Source organism: Eleutherodactylus coqui, chromosome 11 (genome assembly GCF_035609145.1).
Source record: "Eleutherodactylus coqui strain aEleCoq1 chromosome 11, aEleCoq1.hap1, whole genome shotgun sequence".
Lineage (NCBI taxonomy): Eukaryota > Metazoa > Chordata > Amphibia > Anura > Eleutherodactylidae > Eleutherodactylus > Eleutherodactylus coqui.
In genome coordinates, this window is record NC_089847.1 from 86,355,928 (window position 1) to 86,378,493 (window position 22,566).

General features: G+C 44.7%; 1 protein-coding gene across 2 annotated transcripts in view; it reads left to right on the top strand.

Moving 5' to 3' along the window:
• Window positions 1-22,566, top strand: part of LOC136582121 (inositol-trisphosphate 3-kinase B-like) — a 92,339-nt gene that overhangs the window by 49,803 nt on the left and 19,970 nt on the right. For both annotated transcript variants that reach the window (XM_066582932.1, XM_066582933.1), the window contains exon 3: window positions 19,191-19,275. In XM_066582932.1, coding sequence (XP_066439029.1) covers window positions 19,191-19,275 — 85 coding nt within the window. The remainder of the gene's footprint in view (window positions 1-19,190; window positions 19,276-22,566) is intronic.

Below are 22,566 nucleotides of genomic sequence, written 5' to 3' on the forward strand. Positions count from 1 at the left end.
CTCCAGAATCCCCGGTGTATTTATTAGTGTTCACATCTGCGATGCCTTTCTGTTGGTGTATGTGAGTCTGAAAGCAGAAGTCACGGCTGTACAAACAGACCCAAGGAGACAGGCCGTACGGAAACTATTCTAATTATGTAAACACGTGGAGAGGAGGGAGATCCCTGCCTGCCTAGGAGAGCTGAGACATCCCTGCATGAGAGAGGACACACTTACCATAAATGTGCTGATGACGGATCGTAGGCAGCAGCTCTAGATTTAATCGTTTTTTACAGTAAGTTACGTGGCGCATTGATAACATATTAGACCATAATTCCTTTTTAATATGCCACGCTCAAGTTCTCGGAAGATACGGTTATCACAGAAATCATTGCTCTTCCCACTGATCGGTAGCGAAGGTCTGATGAGATACTTGCTACATATCAAAATCATCTTGCTGATAGGAATGTATTGCAGGCAGGTCAGAAATTGTGTACCAGCAGCCCATCTGATCTATGCTCGCTGTTCTGTACAGCCCCGTTTGAGTAAAGTCAGGTGACATTTAGGCATCCGTATAACGGATCAGTAACATGTCTCCCATAGTCTACTATGTGTCCTAATGTATGCCTCTGACTTTATATTAAAGGCACACAGAGAATTTTGGGGGGTGGCAAAAATAAACCCTTGCATGCTCCATTGGACACCATATTATAGAGCAGTTTTGCCCCTTGAAGCAATACAGTGTCTCATGGAGGAACCATACAACAGGAGTGCCTATAGATTCATAATACAGACCCCGAGAGACCCTGTGTGTAGCTATTCAGGATCCTGTGGTAAAGGTAAAGTCCCCTGGTGCAAGTACCGAGTCATGACCGACTCCTAGGGTGATGTCACATCGTGATGTTTTTTTGGCAGAGTTTGCCATTGCCATTCCCAGTCATCTTTTACCCCCACTACCAGCAAGCTGGGTACTTAATGACCTTGGAAGGATGGAAGACCGAGTCAACCTTGAGCCAGCTATCTAAACCAAGTGGGGATTGAACCCCCAACCTTCAAGCAAGAACTTATAACAGCATCTTTGCTACCCTCACACTTTGTGCCACGCTGTATACATAAGCCCTACATTTTGAGATGTTTTACAATTCCCTGCATAGCTTAGATGCCAAATTATGGAGGGTTTTGATATAGTGATGGGTAATGGCATGTATCGTGGGTGCTTGACTGGCGATCTTGGTTTAGCTTGACTGCACATATGAACAGGCAAGGCTTTGAGAAGTAGCAAAGCCAAGATGGTACAAACAATGAAGTTGCAGAGTCAAGTGGGTCTCAGGTTTTGGGCAGTGTAGGAGAACTGAGCAGACTACGTCTTAACAAGGCTTATTATCACAAAGTTGACTTGGTTTGGCAGTTAAACGGCACACAACTAGGAGCAAACCACATTGATACTAAGGTAAGAATGAAGATCCAAAGTATAAAAGCAGCTAATTAGTAAGTTCGGTACCACTGTGGCAACAGAGACCAAAGACCAGAAAGGATTAGCTATTGTATTGTCACAGAGGACCACAACACACTAATAAAGCATTCCTGCAGGATCATAGAGTGTCCAAGCCAAGACCGCAACAGTGTCCACAGGAGGACTAGTGGCATAGTACAACTTCCGAAAAGTGGTAGAATGATGGTGCCAGAATGGTGAGCTACAAGCTGCTGTATCATTGGCCTAGTATGTAGCATGGCGTAATTTATTTATTTCACTCATTTAGATAGCACATACATATACTGCAGAGTTGCACTTCATAGGGTGTTGTCTCCATTGGAGCGCACAATCTAAATTCAACTGTTAGTATGTTTTTGGAGTATGGGAGGAAACCAGAATACCCGGAGGAAACGCACGCAAACATTGGGAGAACACACAGATGTTGTCCTTGGTCAGACTTGAACCCAGGACCCCAACGCTGGACACTGCACTGCCCATCGTTATTGTTTTAAGAAAAGAATGGTATATTAAAGAAAGTCAAATAGCACTTTGTTATGTAGGCTCCCTCTTGCCTCCAAAACAGTGCTGACCAGTTGAGGCATGGACTTCACAAGATCTCTAAACGTGCCCTGTGCTATCTGGCACCAAGATGTGAGATCAAGTATGTTTTTCTAGCACATCCCACAGATGCTTGGTCAGAACTGGAAAATGTACTGGCCTGAAGTCTTTGTCATGTTCCTCAAGCCATTCCTGAAGAATTGCTGCAGTGCTGCAGTGGGCATTATCCTGCTGAAAGAGGACACTGCCTTTAGGAAATAGCACTGCCATGAAGGAGGATGCTTGGTCGGCAGCAATGTTTAGGTAGGTGGTATTTGTCAAAATAGGATCCAGATGAATTCCAGGACCAAAGGATTCCCAGCAGAACATGCCCAGACATCACATGGCCTTCTTCCCATAGTGCATCCTGGTGGCTCATCTTCCCCAGCTAAGATATACAAACACACCTGGCTGGCCACATGATGCAAAGGTAAATGTGATTCATCAGGCAGGCCACCTTCTTCCATTGCTACATGGTCCAGTTCTGATGCCCAAATGCTCGTTACATTTGCTTTTGGCAGTGGATAGTCTAACTTGCCTGTGGCTATTCAGTAACCTGCGATGCGCTGTGTATTCTGATACTTTATCATCATCATAGCCAGTATTAACTTTTACAGCAATTTGTGCTATAGTAGCCCTTCTGTGGGATCGGACCATGGGATCTACCTGTCGCTCCATACACACAATAATGAGTCTTGTGTCCCATTGACTCCGATACCAGATCAAGGGCAGTCTTTTCCTTGGACCACATTTGGTAGGTACTAAACCTACATCCTGGGAACACCCAACTAAACTTACTAATTTGAAGATCTTCTGACCCAGTTGTCTAGTCCTCACAATGAGACCCTTCTCAAAGTCGCTCCTTTAGGGTGCCTACCCACTTGCGATTTTTTTTCCTGTGATGTTTTGCGTTTTTTCTCAAGAGCAATTAGTATAGAATGTGTTCTTGTCCATCTGGGGTTTTTTTTTCCGTTTCGTGGGGTTTTTTCACATAGGAACTGTCAGTTGCATATGTCTCCCTATTTTTCTCTTAATGCACCCATGATTGTCAATGGAGGGCTGCAAAAAACGCCGCGAAAAACGCGCAAAAAAACACGCGAAAACGCCGCGTTTTTAACGCACGAAAATCGGCAACGCAAGTGGGTAGGCGCCCTAAGGCTGGGTTCTATTTTTCTGTTTTCAGCACATCGACTTCAACATCTAAGGTCGGTGTCAAACAGGCTTACATGCATTTCGGCATGCATTTGTGCCGCATATTTGAGCAATGGGTGTTGCGTAAATGTGTGCGAATGTGTGTGTTTTACTGTATTTTTTTTTGCGTGCATAAATTGTGTGCCTTTGCGTGTGCAAAATCACGCAACCACGCTCCTGTTTATTGATAGACATGCAGATGTGAACAAAACCATTGAAATGATATTGAAGAATGCTTCTAGAGCATCATGATAATTGTGGCATCGGACTGGAACTAACACATGGAGATTGACGAGTGTCGGGACACACGGAGGCGGTGGATCTTTTCTTAGACGGTTTCATGCGGTTTTTCTCATAAATTGCCAAGTTGCTATAAATGTGGAATAATATTTCCAGAACAACAAAGTCCAACTTTCCATGCGGCCACCAAACATACAATGCTGTGCGGATCCCGATACATTCTGCTCATGTTAGACGTAGGTTCATACAAAGGCCATCGCTATTATGACAAGATTCCATTCTTTAATTCTTCTTAAACAATAGCAGGAACATGGAATGAAATGTATCAATCAGGCACCAGCTGGACACACGCCGCTCGCTAATATGCAGACTCTGTTATGGGTTGGAAATTCCAGTTGTGACTATAAAGAAAATATTGCTACAAGATAAAAATGAATGCAACCTTTTTAAACTTAACCTTCCGTAACAGCCGGGGTCACAAATAATCCCCAGAAGGGTCAGCTCAAATTCACTGTCAATCTGTTGCAAAATCTGCAGGTGCAACGTGTCGAATTTGCTGCCAATTCACAACGGATTTCTCCATGCTACATTGAAATCCTGCATGCCGTAACAGTGCGACTGTAGATGCCACTCATACAGTGCCAACCACAAATGGCCCTCACAGCGGACGTCACATCTACTTACCCTCCTTTTGGGAAGACTTATTGTCTATCTACTAATCAAAACTTTAGGAGCTAATTGCTCATGTCTTCTAATATTCACACTGACTGTTGGTTTTTGAGAGTATGAGCTTCTTTCTCTGGGTCTAAACTAAGCATTTTGTGTTGTTTTTAGAGATGAGCGAGCATACTCGCTAAGGACAACTACTCGATCGAGCATTGTCCTTAGCGAGTATAATACCCACGATGCAGTGTATCAGTTGTACCTGCAGTATACGTATATAGAAGGGCTTTATACTTTACTATCTAAATGTTTAAGATCTGAGTAGAGATGAGCGAGCATACTCGCTAAGGACAATTGCTCGAGCGAGCATTGTCCTGAGCGAGTCCCTGCCTGCTCGGAAGAAAAGGTTCGGCTGCCGGCGTGGGTGAGAGGTGAGTTGCGGCAGTGAGCAGGGGGGAGATCTCCCCTCCGTTATTCCCCGATCTCCCCCGCCGCTCCCCGCCTGCCGCCGGTAGCCGAACCTTTTCTTCCGAGCGGGCAGGTACTCCATAGGGCAATGCACGATCGAGTAATTGCCTTTAACGAGTATGCTCGCTCATCTCTAGTTGTTTTTGTTCTTTTTTTTTCACTAATTTCCAGTGCTTTTCATTAGACTCAGCTTTGATCCTGTTTTCTCAGTTCAATGCGTTATACAGTAATGACCTTGATTCCATCTTGTATTAGATCTCAGATAGAAGAATATACTTACCTGAATTATGGAAATATTCTAATTTGTCTCATCTCATAAGACTTTGGTGAGAGACTAATGGAATTATGAGGATTTTCAGTCCATTTTAAGGAACCTTTAGAATCTTATCTTAGGTATTTCCAGCCCCTTGCAACACAAGGGTCATTATTGGATAAACGTATAGGGTATACCAGTACAGTATGGGGTCCATCTAAACATTGTATGTATACGCCCGGAAAAATAGGCTAATGTTGTCTTCATGATTAAAACAAAGCCCTGAGGGAGCCTAAAGAAGAACCCTAAGTAGGTACGAAAGCTCCTAAGAAGCCTGAAGAAAAACCCTAAGTAGGTTTGAAAGCTCTGCAGAAGCCTCAAGAAGAATCCTAAGTAGGCTCAAAAGCTCGCTATAACATCATGTATTTTTGTTAGCCATTAAAAGGTATCATATCTACAAGATTACTTGGTTTCTCTTACTGAGAACAATCACATTTTGCTCTACTGCCTAACACGGTGCCAAACATTTTTCTTTTTAAAACAAAGCCATCATGGTTGAAATGAAGTTGAGACAGATATCATGTGGTTCAACACGAACATAATAGTCTAGAAGAAGTTAGATGGACATAATGGATCAGATGGCATTGGATGGGTGTCCTAGCTCAGATGGTTCTCATAGGGACACCGTGGTTTACATGGACAATATGTCTCATATGAAGTTGAATGGACGTCTTGGCTCAGATAGAAATCAATGCTCTAATGAGCTCCACTATTTTAATGTTGTATGCACAGTATATAGCCTGCAAATACCATTTTATGTTGTAAATCCTTGAGCTATGAATATTAGTCCTACATTAACCCATTTGTGAACTTAAGGTCCATTTAGACCCAATAATTCTCACTCAAAAATCGCTCAAAACCGTCTTTTGAGCAAGAACCGTTGGGTCTAACTGCACGGCCATCGTGCAATTTTCGTTAACGAGTCTTTCATGGTTGTCTTTCAGCAAGCTGAAAGAGAATGATGAGCTTTATCAGTGCCGTGCACTGGTATCCCACTTGGAGAACACAGCCAGAGTATGAAGAAGATAGCGCTCCAGCTGTCTTCTGCATACCCCGCTTGGAGCGCTCAGCTGTATACCAGCTGTGCGCTCTATGAACACAGCAGGAGTATGCAGAAGACATCTCTGCAGCTGTGTTCTGAAAACCACGCTCAGGGCGCTCAGCTATATACCAGCTGTGCACTCTGTGAACACAGCAGGAGTATGCAGAAGACAGCGCTCTAGCTGTGCACTGCATACCCCGCTCGGAGGGCTCAGCTGAAAAACAGCTGAGCACTCCGAGAAGAAAACAGCTGTATACAGAAGACAAGCCGCCCTGCTTGTCTTCTGCATATCCCGCTTGAAGCTCTCAGCTGTATAGCAGCTGAGCGCTCCAAGAAGACAACAGATGTATGCAGAAGATAGCGGTCCCGCTTGTCTTCTGCATACTTCGTGAGCCTTCATTTACACATTTATGCAAAGTGAACGCTCATATCTGTCACTCAAGCTGCCGTTTGAGCAAATTTTGAGCAATCATCTTGCTGTGTAATTATCACTCAAACGATGTCTTTTGAGCGATGATCGTTGTGTCTAAATGGGCCTTTAGTAGTTCTTCATTTCCATGATCCATCATTTTTATAGATCATGGCAGTGTTCAATCAAAATTCAGATGCCCTTAGCTACTAGATATGTAGAAGCATTCTATGGCTGAACTAATTGTAGACATCTCTTGACATCCTCTTCATGTTTTGTCTTTCTCACGCTTGTTGGTTTATGTTTCTCTCTGCTCTTTCTTTAACATGTGGCTATCAATGTAAATTTCTTTCCTTTGAATCAAACACAAGTTGTGGCACTAGTGATGAAAAGTATGCCAATCGGCTAGGCCTGGCGGCTCACTGAGTGTTTTATATCATTTGTTTTATGTGTTTATAGCCTTCAACGGAATCAAATTGGAAACCTCTATCTACAGTTTCACTTAATCAGATCTATAACTTGAAAGCACCTGTTTAGTTTTGCTCACCCTGTCTTTAACTCTTTCATCCTCATTCAAGCCGTACGTGTATATTGCTATCATATTGATTTTTTTATTTTTTTTTAAGGAACGTTTATTTAGCCAAAATAGACAAATATACAGAAACAGCAGACATCATAAAGAATGCACACCTTGCTGATACATCACAGTACATGAGAACTGAAAAAAAAGACAAAAGTGAAAGCACTGAATGTCTCTCATATTCATATCTATTTCTCATAAAACATAATACTTGGCTGTTCATTTTCACATTTATTTATCTGCTACCCATAATGGAACAAACCCAAACCAGGGAGGGGTCCTAGCCTCGGAGACCCAAAACACCAGGAGAAAAAGAAAAAACAAGACAAAACAAACAAAAAAGGGGACAAAAAAATAGAGAGAAACCCCCCCTCCCCAAAACTTTAACCCTTCCCCCTTAAACAACAACCCTGCGCAACTCTTAAAGAAAAAAAAGAATTAGCCTAAACAGTAGATTGGTTCAAGCGGGTATCCCTCACCATATCCATTCCCAGTATCTAGACAGGCATCTCTGCTGCCGTTGCCAGACAGTTTACCCAGCCCCCCCCAAACTTTGTCAAACTTCTCAGGACATCCCCTGGCCATATAAGTCAATTTATACATTGGAAGCACAGAGTTCACCACTTGGATCCATGCGTTTCTGGTCGGCCTACCAGGATGCTTCCAATTCAACAAAATCACCTTCTTAGCATAGAAAAACAGTAGTTTATATAAGGTGCAGGTTGCCACTGCCACCGGTAGGTCTCCAACAAGCCCAAAGTGGCACACCCCAGGGTGCATGATCCTCGGGGCCCCCAGGTGAGACTCCATAAATATAAGGACGTCCCCCCAGTAGTCTCGCATGACACCGCAGTCCTAGAACCTGTGCATGATGGTCCCATCAGCAATTAAGCATCGGGGACAGGTCGCTGAGGGGAGCAGACCCATTACATGTAGCCTAGATGGGGTGTAGTATATACTGAGTAGTAACTTGATCTGGACAAGACTATCCCTAGCACTAATCAAAGGAGGACCAGAGCTCACCAATATGTCTTCACTCTCCCCCGCTAACAGATCAGGAATGTCAATGACCCACTTCTGGGTCGCCCTCTCCCTCAATGGGGCAAGACACTGCCCCAAGTGGGCATAGAAACTGGACAGTGGTCTTACTAGGTTGCACATCTGTGCCAAGCCTTCCAACCAAGTCAAGGACAGCGGTATGGACAGGCCCTGAAACTGAGCCCTGATCACATGTCGCAGCTGGTAATATCTGAAATAGGAGTGCTCAGGCAGGTTGTAGATTATCTGCAGCTGGAGGAAAGTGCAGAAATTGTCCTCAGTGACTATGTCAGATAGTACATTAATACCATGAGCTCTCCAGAATGCAGACTCTGTAAAGCGCTGCAGGTGCGGCAAGTGTGGATTATCCCACAAAGGAGTATGGGGAGACCATGTGACTTCCACTGCAGGGGTCAGCTGCAAGGCCTTGTGCCATATTTTAAGTGTTACCAGCATGGGGGCAATAGTAGAGGAGGGTCCACGCATCGGCAGACCCCTCAATCCCGGGGCGGAGCCCGCCACCCTGCGCTCCAGTCCCACCATCGGATTGTAATCTGATGAAGTCAGCCACCACCCAGCATACACCAGCTGGCTGGCCAGATAGTGGTAGTAGAAGTGGGGTAAGGCTAATCCTCCCCAGCTCACCGGGAGGAACAAAGTCTCCAATTTAATCCTGGGTTGGAACCTCTCCAGAGGATACGTAGTACAATCCCACAAAGCGTGGCAAAGAATCTGGTTGGGACCAGGACAGGGGAGTTATGCAGGACATAAAAGATTTTGGTAGTAGCTTCATCTTTAACCAATTGACTCTGTCCACTAGAGTGAGCGGGAGAGAGGAAAAACGCGTCACTATTCCCTCAGCCCATTTAAGGAGGGGAGCTAAATTAAGGTCAAAGAAGGTAGAAACCCTCACCGACACTCTTATACTCAAATAGGTTGTCTGAGCTGTCCAGCTTAGTGGGGCGGGCAAAGGGAGCTCAGCTGCCGCAGAGTCTATCGCAATTAAGTGGGTTTTGTCCCAATTGACCAGAATGTAGGCCAAATGTGTCAAAAATGGCGAGTGCAGAATCAAGAGAGGACTCTGGATCCTGGAGAAAGAGGAGGGTGTCATCAGCATATAGTGCTATGCGCTCCTCAAAATTGTGAAGTTTAAATCCCTTTATTACCGGTGAGGTCCGGACCCAAATTGCAAGTGGCTCTATAGCAAGGGCAAACAGGGCAGGGGACAGGGGGCAACCCTGTCGTGTGCCTCTACCGAGGGGGAACTGGGCAGATACATGGACATTGGTTTTAATATTGGCTACTGGGGAGTCATATAGGATCTTTACCCACCTAGTAAATGCTGGCCAAAATCCAAACCGTTGCATCACTGCCCACAAGTACCTCCACTCTACTGAGTCGAAGGCCTTTGCCTGGTCTATAAATACCAGGGTGCGTTTCCCACAGTTAGAGTGTTCATATGTCAGATGGTCAAAAAGCTGCCTTAGATTCATGTCTGTACTTTTGCCAGGCATTAAGCCAGACTGGTCAGGGTGTATAATCTCATTAAGAATGGAGTTTATGCGCATTGCCAGTATTTTTGCCAAAATTTTAACATCGTTATTCAGAAGCGAGATGGGCCTATAGGAACCACAATCTGCAGGATCTTTTCCAGCTTTAGGAATCATGACAATTATGGTGTCTGGCAGGGCACCATCTCGCAGGATAGAATTATATAGCGTTAGAAGCCGGGGAGCTAGGAAATCCGCATTCTTTTTATACCACTCCCCAGGGAGTCCATCCGACCCAGGCGATTTCCTATTGGGGAGTGACTTGATAGCATCCATTACCTCCTCTATACTCAAGCCCCCATCCAAATAAGTGGCACTACTCTGGCTCAGCGTAGGGAAGGTTATATCATCAAGGTAGGCTGTTAGCTGTTCATCCGAGCAGCTAAGTTTGGAAGTATATAGGTTCCTATAGAAGTGGACAAATGTTTAATTGACTAATTTTGGGTTATCCACCAGGGCCCCAGAAGCATCGCGCACCACCATGATTGGCGGCAACATCTGATCCTCCTTTGTTAAATGGGCCAACAAATGACCGTTCTTATCACCCTGGTCAAAGACCTGGTGATGGGAGTAAAGAAGCTTCTTTTTGGTATACTCAGCGAGTAGTAATTTGTATTCCCGCCGTAGGTTATTTAAGTCCAGGTAGGCTTCTGGGGAAGGATCTGCTATGTGCCTTGCTTCCGCTGCAACAAGGCGGTGTTCCAGGTCCAATCGGGCGGCTTGCAGAGACCTTCTATATTCAGCAATAGCGAATGTAAAAGACCCCATAGTAAAGGCCTTAAAGGCATCACACACAGTCAGTTCTGAGGCACTCCCCTTATTGACCTCCCAGTATATCCCTGCCTCCTGCTCAACATACTCATGTATCTCTCCCTGTGCCAGCCATAGAGGGCTGAGTCTCCGCAAAGGCCGAGAGCCCTCCACACCAAGGTCGAGGACCAGCTGGAGTGGGGAATGGTCCGACACTCCTCTGGGCAGATAGGACACATCCCGCACCATAGGGAGACAGTACTGGGAGCCAAAACACAGGTCAATACGGGAAAAGGAATTATATGTTAGGGAGTGACATGAATAAGCAGTGTCATGCGGGTGTCATCATATTGACTATAGAGGGTTTATCCGGTTGGAAATTAAAAACAGTAAAAGAAATAGGTACTTACCTTCCACAGCCCCTGTGATGCTCTCAGTCTGTCTTGACATTGAAAGTCAGGTGACCGCTGCTTGCCAATCAGAGGCCGCAGCATCACTGTTCAAGCTCATTGCATCATAGTAACATAGTATGTAAGGCAGAAAAAAGACATATGTCCATCCATTTCAGACTATTAACCCCCAATGTTGATCCAGAGGAAGGCAAAAAAAAAGTAATAATAATAAGGGTAGAAGTCTATTTTCCCCATTTAAGGGAAAAAATTCCTTCCCTAACTCAAATCTGGCAATCAGAATAATCCCCGGATCAACAATAATCCCTGCTTTATTATAACATATAATATTGTATTGTTCGAGAAAGGCGTCCAGGCGCCTCTTGTACTCATTTATCGAATTCATCATCGCCACGTCTTCAGGCAAAGAGTTCCATTGTCTCACTGCTCTTACAGTAAAGAACCCCCTTCTATGTCGGTGTAGAAACCTTCTTTCCTCTACACGCAGAGGGTGCCCCCTCGTTACAGTCAGAGTCCTGGGTATAAATAGCTCATGCGGAGTGCTGATGCTAGTAGAACAGTCTGTGATGCTGTAGCTTCTGATTGTCTGCAGCAGTCACCTGACTTCCACTATGAACAGAGACCAGGAGAATGGCGGGGCTACAACACTGCATCCCTGGAGCTGTAAAGAGTAGCTTCCCACTTCTTTTATTTATTTAAGTGATTTGACACTTATGTTGTTGGCAATATTTCTTGATGATGTTGTGATGTTTCCAAATTGCATCTTTGACTATTGATCCCACAGATCAAGGATAATGGACATTCAACGTCACGCTTTAAAAGATCACATTGTATGGGAGAGCTCTACTTATGCTAGGATAGAGCAGCATTCACAATACTGCAAGCTTCTGAGCTCAACTCTTTCAGCATTCCTTACCGATTCAGTGTCTGCACGGAATTTCATTCTAATTAGCATTCCGGGAAGCGTCATCTTTACACCAAATTATATGAAGTAATGTAGGAACTACTGCATTATAGGACCTCTGCAGAGCTGTATGTATGCAGACAAGGCTGTCAACCATTTCCAATAGCCACCAGCAGAATTGCTAACGCAGTTCTGGACTGTTAGGCTGTACCGCAAAATGAGCAGAAAATAAGAAATTCCATCCCACATTTTAAGTAGATTATATCCATATAAAAACTAAAATGTTGTTCCATACGCAGACATAAATCCAATCTTGAACCGCAGCTTAACCAGGCAATAAGGCTCATGTATCAGCTACCAGATGATTGTGTCAACACACAACGTGCCAGGATTTATTTACACAACATGCCATGGCATTTTTCTATTTACATGGTGCCACCTGAACACAAGTGATGGGCAGCTCATTTGACTGAAGGTTACCTTGCATTGAGAGTGTGAAATAATGAGCCGCATGGAGCATTGTGTAACGTCTGGGGAAGTATAGATGGAAAACAGCCGTCAGCAACTATACGCATTAGATAAAAGTAGATCCCATCTTGTGATTCCTGCCGTTGTGGGCAGGATGATGTTATATGCTATGAGTTCTCATGAGATGGAAGCTTTTCTCAAGAGAAATTCCAGGATTGTCTCACCTTCTTCTATCTAAGGTTCTGTTCACATCTGGGTTTGTCTTTTCTGTTGATTGGCTGCATCATAGGAGTTGACCATGAAAACGATGGACATGCTGCGTTTTACCGGACAAAGTAGCAGAGCCTTTGGCACAGATGTGAAGAGAAACTTAATCATTCTTGACTGCGGTTATGTCCTGTACATTGGCTATACGCTGAGTCTGAACCTACAGTATGTCTGGTCACATTTATTATATACTTTGTGGTCACTTTATATATTCCTGTTTCACTCAAGTCTGGTGGCAGAACTAGGCAAAACTATTTTCCATTATAACCCAATAACAACCTTTTGAAACTAGATAAAAGCAGACTAAATCTACCCATTTTGGCCAACTGTTAATGTGTATGGGGACTCCTGGTTTTCCCCAGATAGTCAATTTTAAGGGAAAGATGGGTCAGAGCATTTTTTATTTCAACATGCCCAATCCTTTTTTCGTGATAATCCTCTGCTACAGGAGAGCCGAGCATGCTGTTTATGGTGGGAGGAAAAGTTCTTGGCGAATGAGGGTTCACTTGACAACTATCTCATGTATGGCTATCTAAAATGAACCTATCATGTGATCTCTGCTGCCCTATCTGAAAGTAACATGTGCTAGAGGGATATCAGTTTATCTGCGTGATATGTAGTTTTGCATGATTTGGAGTAGAATTTGAGTAAACAGCAGAGTAAATCCGTACAGGACTCCTAGTAGAGACAACGAGAGTCCTGCTTACCCCGCCCACACAGGATGGTTGACAGTTTTTGATCATTGACATTTTACATGATAGTCAGTATGTTGGCTTTATTGGTGCTCATTGTGGTTTTTGGGCACAGCCGCACAGGAATTTTCTTTGAGAATTACCAAAAATGGTATCGTAATAATTCTTCAACACCGTAACATGTAATATATTTCATGGTTGTATCAAACAATGCTTTGTACTAACATTTCTCGTAATGACATGAAAACTGTTTTTCAGACGAGCATCCTTTTCAAGTAGTGGCATGTTCATCTGAAAATCCATTGCCAAGAAACACAAAAACATTACTCATTTTCACTCCCCTGATGTTCTGTTTTGATATTTCCACTGCAAAAAATTTACAAGGTGAATAACAGAGAAATGATGTAAGTGGAGCTAAAGTCCGAAAGGGGTAGCTCCGTGAAAAATAGTATTTACAGTTACATCCAGCCCATAACTCTTAACGTTTTTGAATTGATTCTTACTTTAAAAAATGTTTCCATCCCCAGATATTCAAAGAGTAGTGTTAGAATACCTGCTGTTTCTCTTCTGTGTCCACCACAGTGATTGCTCCAAGGTGGTCACACATGCTCAATTCTGCTTCTCTCTCTGCTCCTCTGGGTATGTGGAGGGATTCCCGATGTGGTGAGCGGTAGTATTAGTGTATCTTGACGCCACCAGGAAGTCCTAGTGGAGTCAAGATTGACACCCCCTGTACCTGATTGGCTGCACAGCGTCGTGGCCTGCAGGTCCTGGGAGCCTACAAAGCAGACATGGGGGAATAAAAAAAGGGGTTACAATAAGAAGCATAGATCGCCCTGGAGGCTCTTTCACAGCACAGGCACAGAAGGTCGCCTCTATTTCCCAGCGATGTCACTGTCACATATTGGCTACCAGCACAGAGGCAACAGCAGTGGCTGCCTGTCCAACTGTGTCCCCTTGCACCCTGGGCCGGTACAGTTACAGCCTGTGCCTGTGCCGGAGGGTTGATCCTGCACTCGGGCGGGACAAATCCGCTGTGACAGCCGGTGGTGTGGACTCACCAGGCAGCCGCAACGGTGCAGAAAGCCTGTGTCCGGGAGTGTGGCCTGATCCGGTGCTCTGCCATCAGAAGCGCCACAACACCCAGCGGTCACAGTCCTGCCGCTGCCGCTGGGCAGAGAAGGCCTGCGGCGATGAGCAGGAGCGCGCAAGGACACAAGCGACACGGACTTCGGCGATCAGTGGCGTTCGACTGCAGCATCAGCGGCGAATGAGAGAGAAGCGAGACGGCCGGGGAACAGAAAACTGCAGCACGGGGAGAATGGGAGAGTTAGTAAAGCAGCGGGGAGGACTGGAGCAGGAAGACTACAAGATTAATACTTAGTACAGCAGTGGGGAGGACAGCATCAGGCGCCTGGGTATATTCATACTGGGCTTCCAGGACCTGCTGGGCAGCTAGCTCACCAGCCAATCAGGGTCAGGGGGCGTCACCGGCCTGCTCTCTGCAGCTCTACTAGTTGGTGCCGTCAAGATACACTAATACCATGAGTGGCTTCTTCTGGGTTGCTGCATCTTCTCTGATGTCAGCACAGATGCTGAGCAGGTGATAAGACAGCGTTACTGCAGAGGAGCAGCACAGAGTAGGTGCGACCACCTTGGAATATTTACTGAGGTGGCTCTACTCTAACATTAGTCCTGCAATATATCGCGATAGAAACATTTTTTAACTCCTTAATGACGAGGCAATTTTTTTTCTTTTTGTCATTCTTGGGTTCCAAGAACCGTAACAATTTTTTAAATTTCTACATAGTTGCATGAGGACTTGTTTTGGAGGGAAGAGTTGTATTTTTAAACGGCACTCATTTGGGATATATGTGATGTACTGTGTAACTTTTTTAGGGGAAAAACACAAATTTCACCATTTATTTATTTTTTTACGGGGTTCACTGCATGGTATATAGATGGCATGTTTCACCTTTATTCTGCAGATCAGTCTGATTACAGCAATACCAAATTTGTAAATTTCTTTTTGTGTTACTACTAAAGATGAGCGAACGTGTTCTTAACGAACACTTACGCACCCGAACACCGGCTTTTCCGAGGACTTCCGTGTTCGCGCGTAAGTATTCGGGGGGCACCGGGGGGCGGGGAGAGGCGCGGCGGCGCGGGCGGCAGCAGCGGGGAACAGGGGGGAGCCCTCTCTCTCTCTCCCTCTCCCCCCCACTCCCCGCCGCAACCCCCCGCGCTGCCACGGCGACCCCCGAACTTTTTTCGCCCGAACACGGAATTCCTCGCGAAGTTCGGTGTCCGGGCGAAAAGGGGCGGAGCCGAACACGTTCGCTCATCTCTAGTTACTACTTATCAACAATAAAAACACCGCTGAGAAAATCGAGCGAGACTTGTGCGTTGCAGTTTCGCACGAATATGAACCCCATTCTTTTGAATGGGGTCATACACATGAACAATTATTTCTATCCACATCACAGCATGTCCTATCTTTGGGCGTTCCTTCAGAACACATCGCCCATTGTTTTCAAAGGGGTGAAATTTGTGCGGATTTTTACTCTGAAATTACGTGGATTTTGGTGTGGGTTTTTTGCTACGGAAAATCCACACCAATTTCACTATGTGTCAATGTACCTAAAAAATAAAAATTGTTTTGGCATTACTGCATTGTAGGACCTATAACATTTTTATTTTTTTGCTAAATGAGGCGTGTGAGGGCTTGTTTTTTTGCAGGATGAGTTATAGTTTTTATTAGTACCATATTAGGGTAAGGGCTTATTCCGACGTGTGTATATCGGCCGGGTTTTCACGCCTGGCCGATATACACTGTTCCTCTCTGCAGGGAGAGGAGGCGGGTCGGGAACAGTGCACTGAGCTCCCGCCCCCTCTCCGCCCCTTGCCACTGTTTGCAATGGGAGGGATGGGGCAGAGCTAAGTTCTGATCCCGTCCGCTCTCATTGCAAATAGTGGTGAGGGGCAGAGAGGGGGTGGGAGCTCAGTGCACTGTTCCCGACCCGCCTCCTCCCTCTGCAGAGAGGGGCACTGTATATTGGACGGGCATGAAAACCCGGCCAATATACGCACGTCAGAATAAGCCCTTAAGAATGTTTTTTTATTTTTTTATTTTTTGGCATACGAATCAACAGAAAAGTAATTCTGCCACTGTTTTTTATGACACTTACTGTGTGGTATAAGTAGTATCCCTTAGATCAATATAACCATGGTGATGCTAGATTTATATATTTTATTTACAACATTTGCACAATAAAAACCTTTTTTTTCCAAAAAAAAGATGGGACAATGCCTCAGCAGCACCACCTATTGAAAGGCAGGAATCCTGCAAGTCAACATCAGACTTTTTAACAGCCTTGTAACAATGACTGGGAATGTAAGGAAAATATAAATCATACACAGACAGCTGTTTCAGGGTATTTTCCCCATCATCAGTTTGCAGTAGGTTTCTGGCTTAGCTAGTAAGAGGCCTTTGATATTGGTCAGGAATGGTATGGTTTCTCCTTAGGGAGAGCATCTGAAGGTGTGAGGAGTCTAATAAGACCATCCATGCTCCTCTGGGAAATTTATGCAAATAGCAAGATGGAACAATGCCTCTGTAGTGCCACCTGTTGGAAGGCAGCATTTCTGCAAGTTGATGTCAGATTTTTTTAACAAGCCTTGTAACAATAACTGGAAATGTAAGTCAAAGCCAGAATCTTCTCCAGAATGAAAAAATAAACCATATACAAATAGACTGTTACTTGTCCCTCATCAGTGTGCAGTAGGTCTGCTGGATTGGCTAGGTGAGAGGCCTTTAACTTGGCTCAGGAATTTGTTATCAATGCTTGTTAAAAAGTCTGACATTGACTTGCAAGAATGCTGCCTTCCAAGAGGTGGCGCTGCAGAGGCATTATCCCAGCTTTCCCAGAGGAGCGTGGATGACCTTATAAGTCTCCTCATTAGGAGAAATCACAGCCTTCCTCATCCAAAAAAAAAACTAAATTACTTTTACATCCTCACATTCACACACCCATAACATTTTTATTTTTTCACCAAATGAGCTGTATGTGAACTTGATTACTGCGGGATGAGCTGTAGTTTCCATTGCTACTATTTGGGAGTACATTCAACTTTTTGATCACTTTTTACTGTTTTTTGGGAGGCGGATGAATGAAAAATAGGTGCGCTGCCATTGTTTTGTTCTACCCTTCACTGCGCAGGATAATGGACATTACATTTGTATAGTACGGTTCACTGCAAAGGGGACTGAAAGATAGACAGTAGACAACTGAGCCCCAAGTCTTCCTGAAATTAGATTTCTGTGCTAGCCTAAGACTAGGCTGCCGTGGTTTTAGAGCAGCCTAGCCTCAGGTCCCTTAGTCACTGCTGTAAAAAGACATATGGCTGGTAGAGATGAGCGAGCGTACGCGCTAAGGCAAACTACTCGTCTCTAAAGATTCGGGTGCCGGCGGGGGGCGGGGAGCGGCGGGAGTGAGCAGGGAGGAGCGGGGGGGGGGAGAGAGTGAGAAAAAATAAACCATATACAAATAGACTGTTACTTGCCCCTCATCAGTGTGCAGTAGGTCTGCTGGATTGGCTAGGTGAAAGGCCTTAGACGTGGCTCAGGGGGAGAGCGGGGAGGAACGGGGGGAGATCTCTCTTTCACTCTCTTACCCCCCGCTCCTCCCTGCTCACTCCTGCAACTCACCGCTCTCCCCCGCCGGCACCTGAATCTTTAGAGACGAGTGGGCAGGTACTCGCATAAGGCACTACTCACTCGATTAGTTTGCCTTAGCGAGTGCGCTCGCTCATCTCTAATGGCTGGTCATTAAACTGTTAATAAGTGTTAATGTAAAAAAATGTGCAAATTATGGGCTGAATCTAACTGTAAACATATCTCTATGAAAGTTTTTTTAGTTTTTCTGGTGTGGAATTGAATTTGAAAAATACGCAGAATACAAGCAATATGGCCATTTATGTCGAGCTCTAACACTTTCCTAAAAAATGGATGGAGCCCAGCATTCAGGGGTGTGGTCGCGCATGGTCCATCATATTTAAAGTAACGAATGCCAGAAACTGGCGTGAGTCTCCATCTGGCACATGGAGGTGCACCATATGAAATAAATGTATTAACCCTTTCCAATCCAATTTTGGATTCAGGGTTTCCTAAAAGGCTTTCACTTTTTGCTATTATACAACAGTGCCATCTGCTGGCTAAAGCCAGTGTGTGTGCGCCAGAGAGGCTTTGATGGTGGAGTGGCTGGCAATAGACGGTAAGAATACCCTGTCGGACGTCTTTTGACATTGGAGCTGTACAAGCTTCAATCAGAATGTAGGAAGACGTCAGACAGTGGATTGGAAAGTTAAGAGTCTTGCCCGTCTTGAAGAGGATTTCTTACATTTTCAGCATTGGTGACAGAAGTGATGGTGGGGCGAGGTGTGTGCAAATTAAAAAACACACACACTCCGCTCCCGCTACGCCGCCGCCACCGCTATCCACCACTCCGGTCTTCTGTTTATATTAGTGGTCACATAGGTTGCTTACCCACAAGACCGGTGCAGCCATTGGTGGTTGGCAAGGACGTCCCGTAAACCTGCTTTGGGACTTCTACATTAGAAGCCCATGTGACAGGTTTGCAGGACGTCACCTGTCCGGCGCTGCGGGCAGTACATTTCATTTGTATAGTTTTGGGCATGGGGAAGCTAAAACTATATAAAAGAAATAACTTGGAAAACCCCTTTAATACATTTGTTGCTTGCAGCTGGGCACACAGTTTACTTAGAGCAATGTGTGAAACTTGTCATGGAGTAAGCCCTTTAAAGGGGGTTTCATGTTGTTTAAATTGAAGGCCTATCATTTGGATAGGGCACAGCGTTCATTAATAAGTGATGTATGAATACAGTAAATCTCAGGAATGTGTAATTGACATGTTGAGTGCAAGAACAGGTAAACCAAGGATGAAGCTATAAAACAACGATATATTTGGGTTGAGTCACCCTTTCAGAATCGCACAAACCATTGCCTTCAGTTGTCTCTGATAAATGGCCCATTTTACTGGTGGCATATGCAAAGCCATAGGAGACAATTAATAACACCTCATTAGTGTCCTTATATCTACAGTAAGAAATAATGCAATAATCATTTAATTTTATAGACCAAATCATGGAAGACGTTCTTCACGATGGTGCATTGGTCGCTCCGTCGACAGATTTCCTGGGTGCAGCTGGCCGGCCATGAAGGTAAGAGATCTTATATGGAGTCTACGTTCCTCTTTGACAATGACAGTGTTAATGGATCATTAACAAGCACAATCTAGTTTACATGTTAGCGTTTTTATGTCATTTCTCTTGTTGATGACAGCGTTGCTTGGTAGATAATGCAGAATAATAGTATCTTGGCTGTTGCATGTTAGAAATGTTCTGCCTATTTGAGAGGATTTTTCAGAATAATTTATTTTGTTTTTCTAACATACAAAATGATTAACTTAAAGAGAACTCGTCACTAACTACAAGCACCATATGGTGGCGTCCGGGGAGCTGTGTCTCATACTCACCGGGCCCTCCATTCCTTAGTCCATGGATAAGCATCTAACTCTTACCGTCCAGTGAGTTTGAGGGCCAAGGCAATGTGAAGAATTCATTGTTGTGTTCCTCCAACCACTAAAAAATGGCACCGTGGTCAGGAAGACTTCCTGAAGATAATGGTTTACTGCTTAAAAGGTTCATTAAAGGAAAACCTCTGGTGAAACATATCCACTATGTTATGCCTAATGCGGAGCCCAAGGTGGTGCATGACTATATTATGGGTACTTTAAATGTCCTGCCTCACCTGTGGGGCCTATAAAACCCACGATGCAGTGCATCAGTTGTACCTGCAGTGTACGTATATAGAAGGGCTTTATACTTTACTATCTAAATGTTTAAGATCTGAGTAGAGATGAGCGAGCATACTCGCTAAGGACAATTTCTCGAGCGAGCATTGCCCTTAGCGAGTACCTGTCCGCTCGGAAGAAAAGGTTCGGGTGCCGGCGCGGGTGAGCAGTGAGTTGCGGGAGTGAGCAGGGGGGAGGGAGGGAGAGAGAGATCTCCCCTCCTTTCCCCCCTGCTCTCCCCCGCCGCTCCCCGCCCCCCATCGGCACCCGAACCTTTTCTTTCGAGCGGGCAGGTACTCGCTAAGGACAATGCTCACTCGAGCAATTGTCCTTAGCGAGTATGCTCGCTCATCTTTAGATCTGAGTCCTTTCTGACTGTAACATTTTATGTATGAGGAGTATTACTAATATCCTGAATGATTGACTTGTTCTGAATCTTTGTCAGTTTTCTCCAGAATTCTGCAGGTTTCCGAGCCAAGATCTCCTAACAGGCTGTTCCATGTCTGCACAGATGCTTGCATTGGTGATTTGTTTTCTAGATAGTATTTACTCCAAATATTGTACAGTAATCACATGCAGAAAGAATATGCCAGAATGCAGTGCACCACAGGAGACCCCTGGAAGATGCTCTGAAAGGGGTAGTCCCAAGTTTGAAACTTAACCCCTATCCACTGTCTGGTTGGTGGTGGTCCAACTACTAGGCCCTCCATCGATAACTGGAATGGGTATCTTGTGTCAAGTTGCAGTGGTCGAGCATGTCAGCTGTTGCCCCATTCATCTCTGTAGGACAGCTGGAGATAGCTGATTGCTGTACTAAGCTTCTTCTCCTAAGCAGGACATAGAGTTGAATAGAGCAGCCTCAGCTCCATTCATGCAGGAGGACACGAGACCCCCCCATTTCTCTTGATTGATGGAAATCCCAGTGGTTGGATCTCAACCGATCAGACACCCATCCACTATCCTGTAGACAATGGATAAGTTTAAAGGTATCTTTGCAATTACGGGTGACTATCGGCCCATAGACACTTGGCCTCCAACAGGGCACTTAAGTAGTTGCTAGTCATTCAGTTACAGTGAGCAACTGCTCTGCCTCCATTCTCTGACAGACTACGATGCCTGTATAAAAGCACAGGAGAGATAGTCGCTGGGGTGGCAGCCGTCACTTTTGCGCCAGACAGTCATACCATGTAAAGGAACCTTAAGAGTATGTTCACAGGGGAGTATATACTGCATATTTTCTGACATAGATTTTATTGCACTATTGAAGAAATCCATAGCATAAATTGACCTACAATGCAGATTTTAAATCTACAAGATGGCAATTTGTGCTGCGGATATTCCGCAAAAGCAAAATCTGCAGATAAGGACAATTGTAAAACGTTTGTGAATGACTTTTTTGAAAGATATAAATCTAAAAGCCCCCTTAGAGCTAACTTCTCCCCACTCCGGCGCAGAGGCGTGCTTGCTCCCCTCTCCTCCATCAATGATATGTCATGTAGACACCTGACTGCTGCAGTGGTCATAGTGGTCTGCACATCATAGTGAGAGGCCAGGAGACCTTCTGTAACTGATCTGCAGCAAAATGGTATGGAACAGTAGAAAATCCAGATGAGATTTCAGCAGCAGGCCTGTCCTAAAACTTCAGCATATAAAGCTTTACGTATACTATACATATACTGCAGTGCTTGCCTTTGTTTTGTACTTGCTCTAAGATACTGTTTTATGATTCAATCACCTACAGAGCTGCATTCACAATTCTGCTGACTTTTACAGAATTCAGTTGAGACGTTACTAAAGACAACCCCCTATAAGTTTAACTCTGCATTCTGGCCATGTTTGTCTACATGAGATTACCATAGTACATGGAATAAGGCTATACTTCCTAAGAAGCAAACCAACAGAACAGGCTTTATGCAAACACTAAGGGCGCTGTAATAGACACGGAGGAGATGTGAACGCGTCCAAAATTGTGAAGGAAACTGAGCTAGAAGCCCCGCTGCAGAGCTGGATCCGTACAAAGGCTACAAAGCATTCAGGATTGTTCCTCGTGTATATTGGTGTTGAATGGAACCTGTACTGAATGATCTAAGAGCTTTAATCCTGCCGAACAGAACATTTAAATACTCTACTATAATGGTTAATATTAGACACTAAGAGCGCTGGCGGTGACAGCTGATTTGTAGCAGCTGTCAGTCATTTAGAAGCGGATGACATTTGCTATAAGGTTATAATATTTTTTGTATGCCGTTTGTTATAGTAACCCTTTGGACCAACATTTAAAATATTTTGCCCATTGAAGGGCATTCGTCAGGTCGTCTAAGCTACCAGGGCTGCATGCAGCACAGTATATGATTTCAGCGGTCTGTCACTTGTACCCATCAGTTTAGTGGTTTTGCAAATCTTCCTTTTGAAACTTTGCAGAGCTAGACTGGAGATGAGTCCAATGAAGCTCATGCATATTCATACATGCATACTCCCCACACACTGCTCCTCCCGCCAGATGCTGATTGGCAGGTTGCTCACTGTAACAAAGTAGGAAATGCAAATCAACATCTGGAGGGAGGAGCATTGTGTTCGGAGTATGCATATATGAATATGCATGAGCTTCATTGGACTCATCTTCAGGCCAGCCATGCAGAATTTCAAACAGAAGATTGGC